The sequence below is a fragment of the Rhipicephalus microplus genome, chromosome 10 (genome assembly GCF_043290135.1).
Source record: "Rhipicephalus microplus isolate Deutch F79 chromosome 10, USDA_Rmic, whole genome shotgun sequence".
NCBI lineage: Eukaryota > Metazoa > Arthropoda > Arachnida > Ixodida > Ixodidae > Rhipicephalus > Rhipicephalus microplus.
In genome coordinates, this window is record NC_134709.1 from 83230703 (window position 1) to 83246149 (window position 15447).

Consider the following 15447-nt stretch of genomic DNA (forward strand, 5'->3'; position numbering starts at 1 on the left):
TAATTTTCTCATTAACGTAAAGCCCAATCTGTGTATTACAAAGTGCTGAGAGCAGAATTTTCATTTGCTGCCTATATAAATTTAGAAAGCATTAAATTTCTTTGTATGTGATAGCCATGACATGACTCTTCAACTTTCATCATCTGCAGAATCACTAGTTTTTTTTTTTTATTTGAAATCTGCTTGCAGCATTGCACTTATTGCTAATTGCACTGTCTAGCTATGCAATAATATTTACTTTTTGATAAGCACTTTCTTTCCAATTATAGAGTGGCAGCATTGTGTATCTTCAAATTAATTGACCTACAATGAAAATTTTTGCATATTTGAAATCAGCAGGAGAAACTACATAAGCATGTGTATTTCCATCATGTTTGGTCCACAAATACAGAAAATATCTTCACACACAATGTCCTCCCTTAAGCTCTAAATGACTATCATCATGACAATTACTGCTGCACACACACACACACAGTGGTAAAAACAGCACTTGCACCTACCAGCTTGGTCAGGTTCTGGAACTCGCGGAGCTCCTCCTCAGTCAGTGGCGCATAGGTGTCGTCATCTGAGGCCTCCTCCTTCCAGCCCATCTCCCGCAACAGCCTGCACAAGGCAACGATGTCGCAGGTTTATAAAGAAATTGCATGTTTTAATGCAATAGTGTTAAAGGGGTACTGACACAAAAACTATGGCTTCGAGTTTTTTTGCTGCAATGTGTTGCTGGGGCCTGCTAGTCGCAACACAACACATTGTCGGCTGCAGGGTGCGACGGATAATTATGTACGGGCTCCTCACTACCAACCGGTTTCAGTTTTGGTTCGAGAGAGCACGAAATACAACAAGCCGCCGGGCGCAACTATCGCCGCTTAGTGGGTGCAGCTCTCGACAATGTCGGCACAGAACTCCAACGCACTTCTGCACGGTTTACATCAAAAAAGTCATTTCAAACAGTAAACGGGAAAGTAGTGTCGCCAAACACAAAACTTCCAACGCGTGCCCCGCGGCCACGGACTCGCGTGCAGGCACCAAAAAGGATCAACAGCTGCAACACGGCAATACAGAAATGCCGGCTATAAAACGTAACTTCTTCTACTTACTGCAGTGTGGTGATGTGAGGGAAATAAGGGGCTCCCTATGGGTTCCTATTTGATGGTTCCAATACTTTCAAGATTCAAACTTTAAAGTTACTGAAAAATGATTTTTAAGCTACATTCGCTGTTGATATTTTGCGGATGATATACCCATGTTCACGAGAATCGACCCCGCAGGCTGTCTTGCGGGTGAAATTTTGTGTCAGTATCCCTTCAATACATAATTACTATTGGCACTTTTGCCAGGACCAAACCGATTCATCGTAAAATGGGGGACTGTCACAAAACCGGGAGGACACTTAATTGCAGTTCCACTGTACTCACCTCTGCTCCGCCTCCAGTGAGCTCGAGAGTGGCGGGTGTTCGGGCGTGTCCAGCGACAGATTTCCAAAGTCGCACGACGAGGACTCCAAGTCACCGCCTTCATCACCCCTTGGGCCATTGTCCACCTGCATCAGTGATGCATAAACTTGTTCAAAATTCAAGTTCCTCTTTTGCAGGCATGTACGACATACAAAGCAACCAATTGGCTGGACTCGTAGCTGAAGGCTAGCTGCGAACCTAATGAAAAAAAAAAAACGACAGGCCTGCGTGGAACGTGCAGCACAGTAACAGCACGAATGCTAGAAGAGCGGCCTTTCAGAGCCTTTTCTAAACACTCTTTGGGATGCTACAAGCCCACTGATGGGTACCCACTGCTCCATAAAGAAGCATAAATTTTGTGTAGTAGGCCAGGAGAAGCGCACGAACACTGACTGGAAGTACATTGCGCAATGGGCGAGGCAACCCCAAAAATGAATGCACTCGAGGAAAAAAGTGTGGTGGAAATGAGTTTTGTCGGCCGCATACACTGGGCACAATGGCAGCGTTTTGTACATGATGTCAAGTGACGGTACAGTAATGTTATTCATAACCATGTCTCGAATTTCGGCAATATGTGCCGTCATCGTGATGACCTTTTGCACCACTTGTTGCGAACGCCATGGGTTTGATGCGAACGTTAGCTGGCAAATTTCGGAGGAAATGTCATGTCAAAATGTCATTTTTTCGCTGACAATCTCTGCACGTTCCTGACGGCACTACACATCTATTTGAAAGTTTTCGTAGCCAAATACTGTGAACGTGTATCATTATCCTACATTAAAAAAATGGATCACCGATGCACTCTTCTGTTAGATTCAAAAATGACCAGGGATCAAATTTTTAGGTCCTTCCTGTGATGGATCTTTTTTGTTCTATTTGGGTTATATTTACAGTTTTTTTGTTTCTGACATGAACAAATGTGATGTGTCGTACGGTACATTTTGTCATAATACTTTCATAAGAAAGTGTTTTAAATAAAAGATTTTGTTTCAGTTATCAATAAGGGCCCTTTCTAAATCTCGTTATACAGACCACAACTTGGCTAAGAAATGGCCTAAAGCAATGATTTATACTTTGACCATCTTCAAACATTCCCGAAAAATTCTGTGGGTTTTACATTGGTTACCGCAAACAAGGCTTTAAACAAAGTAGCTGCTTGTGATATCATATAAAAAAAAGGGACTGAATATTTGAAACCAACCAAGGAGCATTTATGAACTCTGCAAGTTATTAAAATCGATCAGGATTGCAAAAAAATAAAAAGTTTTCATGTGCCACATTTTCCCCCAAAAAGAACGGGGGCTGCATTCACCTCGGCGTGGCCGTTAGTGCGGTCGTGCAGGTCCATGGTGTCCCCGCCTGCCGCCTTGGTGGTCGCCCCGTCGACCTCCTTACCGTCGGCCGAACGAAGTGCTTTCAGAAAGTCCCCCTTGTTGCCCTTGGTCTTGGGATGTTTTACCAGGATCTCCATGGCGTGTCCCGGCTGGCTCTTCTGCGTAGAGAACACGCGCACAATGCCCACGGCCAGGCTGTTTTTACAACAGAACGCGCTCACCAGCCCATATTTCCCGAGCAGCCAACACAAAAACTTACAGGCTCCTACGTGCATTCACTTGACACAGTACAGAAAAAATTCATTGCACTCAAACCTCATTACAACAAAGTCGCACCTGCCACAATACTTTATTACAGACTCAAACCTCATTATAACAATGTCAACTTTATACAAAAGCAAGTTTCTTATATCCGAAAATTTGTTATAAAAGTATATTCCTAACACTAAATCCACTGCAAGACTATTCTTCATTTACTTCGTTATAACCGATATTTCATTGCACAGTTAAACCTGCTTATAATGAACCTCCATATACAGATTCCTCGATATAATGAACTTTTTCTGCGCCCCGCCCTTCTCCATAGAAGCTCATGTATTTGAAACCTCTATAGGGTTCATAGCATCTGAGTGAAACAAAATTCAGGGGTTTTCAAGAACTTTCAAAGACCTAATGAATACTTTTCAAGGACTTAACTGTCTCTGAATTAGTGCCGAAATGCGGTACACTTTTATATATTACAATCTTTTCTAGCTGAAAATGTGTATATACACCTTCGTACTAGGCAGAGCGGTGGCTATGCCGTTGCTTCATCTATGATCTAATGTGCAAAGGTAGAAGCATGACAGTCGTTAGCTGAGGGCCTAGCGTCACCTGCCAACAAGTTTGAGAAGTACGAGGAGAGCCAACCTAGTGAGGCAGTAAAAGGGACTTCACATGACGATGAGCGTTTGGCAAAATCATTCGATCTGCTTTTTACATTCAAATATGGTTTAAAAGTGAAGAAATTATGGTGGTGAACAATAGTTGCACTCACTCCAGTGAAGCCAGAACGTTGAGTGTAATAACAGTTTGCAAGGAGGATTACCAGCATTGCTATTGCTTCTCTAAAGGAAGGACCAACTTTTTTAGCAGCTTCAATAAAAAAGTTCTGCTTAGAAAACATCCACATGATTTGGGAATCAACAATAGCAGGTTTCACCAACAACGAAGGTGAGCTTTCTGTTGTGTCGCGAAAACTAGGTTAAATCGGTTGCAAATGCCTTTAAACAGGTCTGCTAATAAAAACTGTACCGAGAGATGCTGTGCGACCTCACCTTGTTTAACGGCAGCAGAGCCTTGTAAAGAGAGTTCTGCGAAGCAGACACAGCAGTCTTGACGGCTGGTGAGGGGCCAGTCAGGCCAGCAGGGCGTCCCAACTTGGGGCTGAGGGCTCCGACCGCCGACACGGCAGAGGGCAACGCACCTGCACCTGCACAAGATACAAGCCCAGTTGTCAACCACACTTCACTAAATAATGCCGGTACCTTTCTTTACGGCCTATCTTACTTTCGAACCAGTAGTATAACTGTCATGTTCTTGCATACCCTCCCATTAAGCTAATGCTATACACATCGTACTTTAACGCCACAATTGGCATGCTCATTTACCAGCGTGGCAAAGCATCCCCATCAAAACAGCAACGATCACATAGCTTTAAGGACATGATAGGCTCCCTTAGAGTGCAAGCTTCCTGTGTGCGTGTGTTTTTGTATTTGTTTTTATTGATTAATTTATTGGTATGTAGGGGTTTAACATCCCGAAACCACTATAAGTTTTTGAGAGACTCCGTAGCGGAGGACTCTGGATATTTCGGCCACCTAGGGTTCTTTAACGCTCACCCAAATCTGCGCACACACGGGCCTACAGCATTTCTGCCTCCCCCGAAAATGTAGCCACCGTATCAGGGATTCGATCCCACGACCTGCCGGTCAGCAGCCGAGTACCTTAGCAACTAGATCACCACGGCGGGGCGACTTGTTTCGTTTTTTCCCATACATATGTACAAGGGCCAAGAGAACTGTATGCAGAATCCATGCTCCACTGGAGATCATTGTTTCGTACTATGGAGGGCAGTCAGTGCTGAAGCATGACTAAATAAATGCCAACTTGGCTGAAGAGCCAATAATCTGGGCTTGTTCATGCCCCAGACTGCAAAATCAGAATCCCAACCTAAGTGACAACAACACATAGCGCAGTATCCTAAAACACTATGCAGTGCCTTTCACATCACTACTGCCATGCGTGCACTGTTTTTGTTCCACAACTGAGCCTTGTCGGAACTCTACATTCATTGTGTGAGTCCGCTAGAGTAGGAACAAACAATGACCAAGCACAAGATTGCTGAAAACCAAGACACCTGGCATGTAGAAATTCCGTACCAGGTATCTTGCATAATCCTCCTACTCGCGTAATTATAGCTCCCCCCCCTCCCACACTCTTTCACAAAGACAAGATTTTTTCTTCCACGAGTAATTATCACACCCTCAAAAATTGCAGCAATAATGTCTTCTGCTTCTTCAAACCACTGATGACGATAGTGCACAACAGCGTAGTGCCATCTCTTAAACATCATACCTACTATCAATGCACGGAGCCCCAAGCAAAGCGAAGCAAGTGGCAAATACGCGTTTCGGCGTATCAGTGGTAGTCTAAGTGGCGCATGTTTTTGCGTCCATTCCGTGGTTACGCTATAAGTCGATATCGAAGCTACGCGGTTGCTTTCAAGTTGAAAGTGATTGATCACGCACTAAACAATGGCAACAAGGCCGCCGGCAGGCACTTCGGAGTTGAGTTTTTGTGTTCTAATAGCGACGGCAGCACAAGCAGCTGAAAGCCACAAACAAGACAATTCAGTGTTGGTGGGCCTTCCATAGGCCTGCTAACTATCCGCAGATTGAAGTGGCACTTTCAATGGTTAAGATGGCTTTTTTAAGGGAGGGACGCGGGACTTAAAACGATCAAAAATGGTCAAAAAATGAATTTTTCGCAAAGCTTATTTTCAGGGCGTTTGTACTTCTGAGCACCTACTCTCAAATTGCTAACACTGAATTCGGTCGGGAAACGCGATAAAATCGGCCTTCAATGCACCCCGGTCGCACTAAAATGTTCTTATAAGGACGAAATTTGTTCGAACTTCCTGTGCGCGCCATGTGCATCGCGGCAGACCGAGCGCCGCCATGTTGGGCTTGATTTGAAGCTGTTTTCTTTGTGCACAATTTGCGCCATCTCAAAATGGCGTCGCTCAAGTGGAATGGCTGTCGTCATGGGTTTTCTGAAGGTCGTTTCCAGATCGCCGATTTGCCCTCACGGGCGCCTTTTCGAGTCTCCCATTGGCTGGGGTGACCGACGCGTCTTTTTTTTTTCTTTGTGTTGCGTTCGCCGCCGTGGCTGTCAGTTTGTAAGCGTCTGCTCTTGCGATCGTGCGTGTTTCTCGACGCACCGTGTTTCTGTTTTGCACCGGCACTTTTTCACTGCGATCGAATGCCTGGAGACTCTCGTCTGAAATCATCGACGCGACGAGATTTTTGAAGCCATAAATAAACGGCCTTGGAACAAACAAGAAGGCGCCGGCCACAAGTGCCCTTTGGCAGCTAGTTGCAGTCACGGCTGACCCGTTATATCAGCCGGAAACCTTAACGACGCTGTCTACTACGACGCTGTAGGGCCAAGTTCGACAAGCCATACACTTCGGATTGATGCAGCGTACTACTCAACGGCGGAACAGGAGCAGCGAGTCGAGAAATCGGCGCAAACGAAGACCGTTTTGTCGGGAAAGTCGGCTACCCGAAAGTTCGACCTCCTTGGAGTAGGCGCCATCAGATTTTCGGCAGCGCTGACGGTGCAGAGGTAGCACCGTCAACATTTTTTTTTTTTTTTTATAAACGGCTCTTTCCAGACCACCTAAATGATGCATTTACAAGATTGCAACGAGAATTTTTTACTACAACCATGACCTTCTGCGTCAGCAAAAAAATACCTACAAAAAGGGGGCATTTTTGCGGGCATTAGTTTTACTGGATGGATGCCCCATTTTCCGGATACTTTCATTGTACCTTGAGAGTCCGGAACATAGCAGTTTATTAACAAAGGCAGCATGCTGCCTAACAGCTAGTCATTTGAGCCTCATACCCCACGGCTTTTCCAGAACCCCTCAACAGCTAGTCATGGTGGGGTTCTGATAATGCTTTCCACATTGGAAAAATGATTCCAAGGGTAGAATAAGGCAAATTTTGTTTTGTTTTGCAGGGGAATAGGTGGCGTACATGTGCATAAAATTTGTGGTAAAAGTTCCTTATAAAAAATCTTGCAGTGCATGTCGAAACTTCAAATGCGATTTTCTCAGCTTCACATTTTTAGCCAACCTGACCGGCCTTACAGAATTTTCAATCAAGTTTTTGTGAAGCAATTTCTAAAAATTTTATATCGTTGAACTCGTAAGACACAGGACTGTGGAGCTATACTATATTTTGTGGCTAAAAGGGACATATGAAATGTTATGAACAACAATGTAAGCGAATTGAATTTCAAAATTGTAGAGGAACAACGCAAATGAGAATTTTTATATGATAATGTATCTCAGTGACAATATAAATGGCCTAGCTCCGCACGGCAGGTCTTTGGCTACAGCTGCATCCTAAATAGAACCTAAATCATTGAGGGAAAGTGCCTTAATGACCTGTGATAAATTGCACAATTAGACTTCACTTATGCTCTCAGAATTAGATAACTAGTCGGTGTACATAAAAACTAATTATATTTTTGAAAAAAGGAGAAAAAAATACATATACACACTTAATTTTTTTTTTTTTTTAGATTTCGCTAAAGCATTTGACAAGATTTCCCATTCTAAATTGCTCATTAAACTGAACACATTATTAAAAAACAGGAAACTGTGTAGCTGGATTAAATCGTATCTAACATCCCGGCAGCAATACGTTGTTTTTAAAGACACTCCCTCAAACATGTTACCTGTTGGCTCAGGGGTTCCCCAGGGCTCTGTGCTCGGCCCGTTGTTGTTTTTGGTGTTCATTAATGATATTGTTGATAATTGCAGGGTTAAAATACGATTATATGCAGATGATTGTGCGTTGTATTCACTTATTCACACAGTTGAAGACCAAGTTAAGCTTAACACAGAAATTGAGAAACTCATGAAGTGGTGTAATTCTTGGCAAATGTGTGTAAACTATCAAAAAAGTGTGGCCATGTCGATAACAAATAAGAAGTGTCCCCTTGTTTACAATTACACAGCTGATGGAAATATCCTAAATCGAGTAACAGAGTACAAGTATCTAGGCTTGCATATATGTAGCAACCTCCACTGGGATCGACATCAACTACATATCTAATAATGCAATGATGAAATTACATTTTTCGAGACGTTCTCTTCGCTATTCATCATACGACACCAAAATTCTGGCGTACAAATCTCTTATCCAACCCATTTTGGATTATGGAAACATTATCTGGGATCCTTACACCAATGTCAATATCCATAAACTAGATAGAATCCAAAACAAGGCTGTCCGGTTTATTTTCAATAAATACGGCCCTACGTCAGTCTCTGAATTAGTTGCCAAAGCGGGATTCAAACGGATTTCAGAAAGAAATAGAATTTCCTGTTTGTTGTTCTTCTTTAAGATAGTTAATGGTCAAATAAATAGTACCACAGGTGAATACCTAAAGTTCTCTTCCGGTTACTCTACCAGACAACGTCACAAACACACTGTCGTTCCTTTCCAGCCCAATAATAATACTTTCAAGTATTCCTTTTTTCCGCGCACTGCCAAAGAATGGAATGAGCTTGACAGCAAAATTGTTGAAACAGCCAGTATCGAGGCATTTGAAAAATGTATATCTGAGTAGTTTTTTTTTTTTTTCACGTGAAACATTTTTTATGTTGTTTGAAGTGCTTTGTTCTGTCTTGACTGCAGTATTGTATTGTTGATTTTTTTGTACTATGTTCACCCACTCTGCTATGGCCCCATGTTGGGGCTAGCAGTATTGCTAAATAAAATAAAAATAAATAATAGCATTATAGTATCTCCAATAATAAAAATTTTCATTTCAAGACTAGCATCTCCCCTTAATGTGGAATGCCTGTCACCTCTCTAATTGTGTGGAATCTATGTCTTGACAATATCTCTGCATAAGCAAAGACTGTTTTCCTCCAGTCTTCGTCATTATAGCATTGGACCTAAGCATGCTATCTTAGCAACTAGCCTAACTTTCAATACTACTGCGACATATTATTGCCACACACTCAGCCTGATTATAACATCGTTGCATCTTACACCAAAATAGGTCCGTTATATCCAAAAATTAGTTATAAAGGTTTATTCCTAACACCATATCTGTTCCAAAATTATTCTTCATTTGCTTGGTAATAACCGATATTTCATTATATCGAGATTTGAGTGTAATCAATGACTATCCATTAAAGAAATAAGAATGAACCAAGAATTCACAGCAGTTCTTAAAGCCCTCCAAAAACTTCGAAATCTTTCAAGGATTGCAAGAAACCACTAGAAGAAGGCATAAAGAAATACTTGAGAGTGTGTAAATTCTGGATACACTTGTTCATGTTAATGTTGACAACTTTGGACCACAGTATGATGAAATAAATAGATAAAATAAAGCAGTGTTTGAGCGACCAGAACTGCCTTTCACAGGAAAGCGAGCACTTACCCGAGGTGGAGTTGGGGCTCTTGGAGCGCGCTTCGAGCAGACTGGCGGGCTCTGTCCTGGGCGAAGTTCGCTGTGTCAAATGCACTTTCTTCAGCACTGTCCCGTGCACCTTGGAGTTGCGTGGGTTCTCTGCAACACGCAATGATAAGAGACATGCAGGGAGCACGGACTGCCGGCACAAGACTCAACTAAAACGAAGGACAAGGGCAAAAATCTTAATGTACATACACGCTCATCTGCAGACCCGTGGCGACTACAGTCGAGCCCACATATAACGGCCCCACTTAAGACGAACTTTCGTTTAAAACGAACAATATTCGCGTGACCGTCTCAATATACATTGGTTCAATGGCCCGAAATCGCACTTACAGCGAACGTCTCCGAGCGCCGCTGATCGGTTACAGCGAACGGAGTCGGCGGTTTGCAGACTTCTCGGGAAACCAATTTCGACCACCGATCAGGCATCGGCGAGGTGCCCATACATTCTTATTGTTAAACGCCGATTCTGCCTCCACGCCCCTCTTGTTGCTGCTTTCCCCGACCGCTTTTTGTTACGCACCCCTCCGTCCTTTGTGCCCCAGCTACTCTGAGCACCCCGCATCACCAGACGAGGCCCGTGTTTTCACACTGCCACCAACCTTTCGAGGACCGGTCGGCCACGTACCCTGTTTTTGATCGCTGGTACTGTCGTTGGCGTCACCGGCCTGGAGTGACCAGACCATTTGCCAATATCGTCGACCACCGCCTGTATCCGTTAGTCTGCGTCTAGTGCACACACGTACGCTACCCCACCGACTCTGATAATTTGCGATTCGTTTCATGTTTAGGACTACTTCTCGCTCACTTCGCGCTCAACTCAGCATGCCTTCCGCGCGCGTGCGGAAGCGCGAAAACGGCTGTTAATTTGCGCGGAACAAATTGTGAAATATCGAAGTTCGTGAGGCCACGCAAACCCGCCGGGGCAACAAAACGGTTTCTTGATCACGGCCGCCGATTCTTCGAACGCCGCCGCGCACACCGAACGAGGCGGCCATGCTTTGACTTCTGCGCGCGCTGGCACTCTTTCCAAGTTTTTCTACGTGCGAGTTTCGCGGACCTTTCAAGCAAGCTACCCAACCTGCCTCCTTCCTGTCTGTTTTGGTTTTCAAGGTCGCCCTCCCGCCGCAACCTCCCCTCTCTTTACCGCAAGGAGGAAGGAATCTTTCATTCCTCCATGTTTTATCGCAACTTCTTGCCCTTCTCTCGCAAGTCTGCTCTCCTCTCTTGATCACAACCCCTTCGCCCTTCTCCACCGCTCCGCGACGCCCGCCCCGCTGGCTCGAATTAGTTTCGTTTTCCGACTGGAAACGCGCACAGAGCTGTTCCACGCGTATGCGCATCTTGCTCGCTCTTGGTGTGTGTGCTTGTGGTCATGATTGCCGGTGGGAGGACTAGCACGCTTTCTCGTGCCGGTCAAAAAAACGTCTGAAGTGTGACAGCTTGGCTTGAGCGTAATCCGCGCGTTAGGTGCCGCGTTGCGGAGCGCTTGCTCATAGCTGTTGACCATCTGACAGCTAACTTGCAGCTTCGGGCGTCCCAGTATTCAGCTGTAGAGATGGTGAATATATCATGGGTGGCGGTGACGGCTACATGTGCGCGAAACTATTTTCGCGAAGCCAACTTCGTCGTTCGTCGGGCCCGATGCCGAGCCTGAAGCTTTCGAACAGGACCACTGTGGCGGCGATTCCAGGTTTTCACCCGCTCTCCAAGGCTCCGACCTGGGAGAGCGGGTGGGACATCTGTTGCGGTGGTTTAATTACGACCGATGATACTGACACTGCGGAACTCTGCATGAATTGGAGCATTATGAATGAAGTACGTGGCGAGAGCGATTTGGAGGAATCGGATTGTGAGAACGACAAAGTTTGGAGCCAGCGCCTCATGCAGCTTATGCCACGGGCCTCGGCGGATGAGCAGCCTGCCGTTTTAAATGAACTCGAGACCGCCCTAATCAATTCTGCTCTTCGAAACATGTGCATCATGGACTTTTTGGGGCAAAAAAGTTTGTTTTCACTCACAACTTTTTTTTAAAGCTGTGTTTCATTTACTACGAACTTCGGGATACAGCGAACGGATGCCGCGTAATGCTCAGGTTCGTTATAAGCAGGCTCGGCTGTATTATGTGCGTGCAATAGGTAACACTTAAAAAAGAGAGAGAGAAAAAAATGACAAACAAAATGGTAGTGTCGAAAACTAAAGTTCACGCTTACACACACAAGCCTTGTCCACTCACTCTGAAGAGAACAAAGCTACTTTGTGGGAGCAGACGTATTAATCTTTTACAACACAGCCATCGGCCAGCATTTTTCTCTTCCTCCTAAGCTGTTACTGCCCGCCCAACATTAGAATTCGTCTGGTGAAGATTTCAGAAACACTGGTGAGAGGTCGATAAGGCCTCTGTATCCATGCCCAATGACCACTAGCTCTCACTTCGCCTAGCTGCACAAAGTAGTTGCCCAAGTCAACGTGGCACCCACACATTCAGGACCATACGAACACTATATCTACGATTACTACATAAATGACGACCCCAATTTTGTGGGCGATGGATGCAGCACAAAGACATTTCATTAAACATCAGTGTGGGTCGACTGCATCTCTTCTGATTTTGGTCGCCATCCACGATTCCACTGTTAGCAACCTAAGTCACCCAGGTTTCATTTGCAGCAGTCGCAGCAAATGTAGCTCAGTTTTGGCTCTTCACAGAATGGCCAAGAACATGCCTTCAAAACCGTGCAGACATCATCTATGGCCAGGGTGATAGCGACGACCACACTCTCATCCCCAATCAATGTGGTTTCTGCGTCCTGTGCTTCTTCGTTGGCTTCTCCGTTTGCCTAGGCCACGACACACTGCAGACGTGTTTGGCCATGCAAGGCTTAAAAACTAGGCTTGTGCGATTGGTAAATTTTAGGTTTACAGCCAGTTCAAAGCGAATAATGACTTGATCGAATAATTTAAAATTGGATTTGAATCATATATATGCATATAAAAAAGGGCATATTTGTCCTAACACAACTAACGTGCAAAATATTTTATTTAAATCAAAACAAGGCCTCTGTATAAATGCAATTTCTTTTGTTCATAGGAAGCAGAAACAACTTTGAATAGTAGCAGCATTTGACTTTCAGTAGAACGCTAGCGATAATCTATAAAATATGTAAGATTTCCAAATTAACTAAATTTAGAGCCTGTATAACAAACTTTTACACTTCAAAAAAAAAAAATGATGAATTGATTTGAGGATACAGTAGAATCTCGATGATACGATCACGGCTGATATGAATTTTTCTGTGATCTCTGCCGAGGCATATTAATTTACTATGCGATAGAGTACGGTTGTTACGAACTGATTTTTTACCCGAGTTGTTTGATACGAATAAACGCCACCCCATTGACGGCCGTGGAAGCAAGCAGCGTGCGTGCACGCGCTGAAATGCGTGCTGCGCCACCGGTTTGGCACGTTGTCAACGTCGCCTGCGAGCGGCGGGCGACAGACTCGAAGATCTGCGTGATCTCGAACGCCGGAGTGCGCCTTTTGCTTTCTCTTGAAGGCTCCAGATGGAGCTGACAACGGTGGAGAAGGGATCTATGATAATACTCGGGGTAATTGTCTACTGTTTGAGGCCAGGACGGGAGTACTGCGAACAAAGACATATCGGGCCAAATACGAAGGGGTAGACACGATATGCAGTGCGTGTGGAGAGGAAGAAGAAATTGCTGAACACTTGATAATGTTCTGTAAAGGGCTTCACCCTATAGTTCAGGATGATGGCGCAGAGTTTTTCAAAGCACTGGGGTTCAGGGACAAGGAGGGCAAAATAGGCTTTAAGCGGGTAGAATTAACTAGAAGGAGGTTATCTGATTGGTGGCTAAAGTCAAGGCACGAGTGAAAATTAAACCCTTTACTGCAAAGTATGAGTACTCAACCTCACTATTTTAAGGAAAATAAAAAATAAATCTAGTTTTTTGTTCATTAAGTATTACGGCTTGGTGGCGGTATCTTTGTTTGCTTGGTGGTGGGTGCTCTCTGGTGCGGACACCTAGTTAATGTAGTGCAGAGGCTGTCGACAGTCTTGCCCAGTCGAGCACACGAATTTGCTTTGTTGTACCTTTTTGCGGAGTCTCAGCAAGCCATGTCTCGCAAACGGAAGGCTCTCCCCTTTAAGGAGGAACTGGACATTCTTCGAAGGTCGATGAGGATGGCCTGAGAATAAGCCTGATTCTTATTCTCGGGTGGCATGAGAATAAGCCTTTTGGACGCCATCCACTTTCTATCAATAGCTTCGGACAGAGTAACCCCAACTACCATTGAGAACTGCTTTGGTAAATGCGGCTTCTTTAGGATTCCCGAAGAGGTGCCAGAGGCCTTTTCAGAGTCGGAGGAGCCCATTGAGGGTTGGGAATGTTTTGAAGCCGGGTGTTCAGCTGACGACTTTTGCACGGCGGATAACAATATTGCCATTTGTGATGCGCACACGTTGGAAGATATTGTAAACGAGGCCACGTGTGAAGTTGCCGATTCCAGCGACGATGACGAGGAAATGGACGAGTGCGACGGCGAAGGACCACCACCGGCGGCTGAAACTCTGCACGCGCTCGACGTCCTGAGGCGTGCTATGGCTGCTGAAGGAATTAGGACAAATTTCGGCTGTCACGAATATCTTTTGTGACCCCTCGAGATTCGTATTGAGATTCTACTGTAATATGTTCATTCAACCTTAAAGTGGGGCTCTGCAGCAGTGCAGATTTTTCCTGAGTAGTTGTTTTCATGATTTATCATCCCTCTACTACAGTGAAACCACCTTTACAGGGGATTACATGCTGACTAAATTGCGCTTATTTGTTCACTGCACATACTTAAAAATTTTCAATAATTTAAATTCGAATTGAAGCAAATTCGAAAACCGTACTATTCATTAGAATATTCAAATCATTTGAATATTTGCACAAAGCTACATGCAAAACAATGCATGTCTGTCTGAACTGACCAGAGAGAAGGCCCTTTACTCAAGATTTCAGAACAACTTCATAGAAAAAAAAACACAGTCACAACCCCAATTCCGGCACAAGCAGCCCTCACCCCAGACACTGCCGTTGACGACTGGCGGCTGTTGAACAGGAGCTACGTCTGCACCCTGCAACGTGGGCTGCGGGAAGAAAAAAAGACCAATTTCATCACTTCACTTGAAAAATTCAGACAAAATTACTGCCACACAGACCAATCTTGTATCCTGCACACAATACATGCCATATAACTAAGTCTAGCAATGTGCGAACCCGGGTCAAACTGAACAAACAAGGTTTAAAATAACATCATTAATAAAAACAACAAATAACCACGTTTAATTAAACTTACAATCACTAAAACGTATGGGAAACATGGAACAGGCTCCGGCATGGTGCAAAAAAAAGGTGCAACTGCCTCGCCGAGCGAGCAAATGCCCCTCCCCCACGCCATCTCCGCGTCGCCACGCAGCCACATCTGACAGAGTTAACAACTTGACGGAACTTGCTGCAGACGACACATATCTCAACTGCCATAACAAGCAGGGACTCGATAAAGCAAAGCATACAGTAATGTGCATGTTGCACACAAATTTTGCGAGTTTCCCTACCCCCGCTAGGGAAACTCTACACCTTTAACTCAAACATAGGCATCATTAACGCTTAGGTAAACAGGGAAGTGGGAACTCTTGAGCACGAGAATAGCCGTGTTCCCGTACTGCGAACTTCCATAGGTTCCACAATTTTGGAGTTGTTACAAGTTCTTAAAAGGCCACTCAACAGGCTCCGACCTTTTTTTTTACACCCCCTAAACAAGCTTGGTAATTCGTAGAGTAGACTGCAGCAATCACCTTTTTTGAATACTACAGAGCTGCGTGCCGAGC

The 15447-nt window shown here is 44.5% G+C and overlaps 1 protein-coding gene across 3 annotated transcripts in view; it reads right to left on the reverse strand.

Moving 5' to 3' along the window:
* The window catches only part of LOC119181379 (vasculin), a 50318-nt gene that overhangs the window by 17278 nt on the left and 17593 nt on the right, over window positions 1-15447 (reverse strand). For 2 of the 3 annotated variants that reach the window (XM_037432607.2, XM_075875811.1), the window contains exons 6-11: window positions 14640-14706; window positions 9518-9646; window positions 4105-4259; window positions 2767-2946; window positions 1416-1540; window positions 501-603 (exon numbers count right to left, since the gene is read on the reverse strand). In XM_037432607.2, the coding sequence (XP_037288504.2) occupies window positions 501-603; window positions 1416-1540; window positions 2767-2946; window positions 4105-4259; window positions 9518-9646; window positions 14640-14706 (759 nt within the window). The remainder of the gene's footprint in view (window positions 1-500; window positions 604-1415; window positions 1541-2766; window positions 2947-4104; window positions 4260-9517; window positions 9647-14639; window positions 14707-15447) is intronic. The other variant, XM_075875812.1, reaches the window with a different exon arrangement.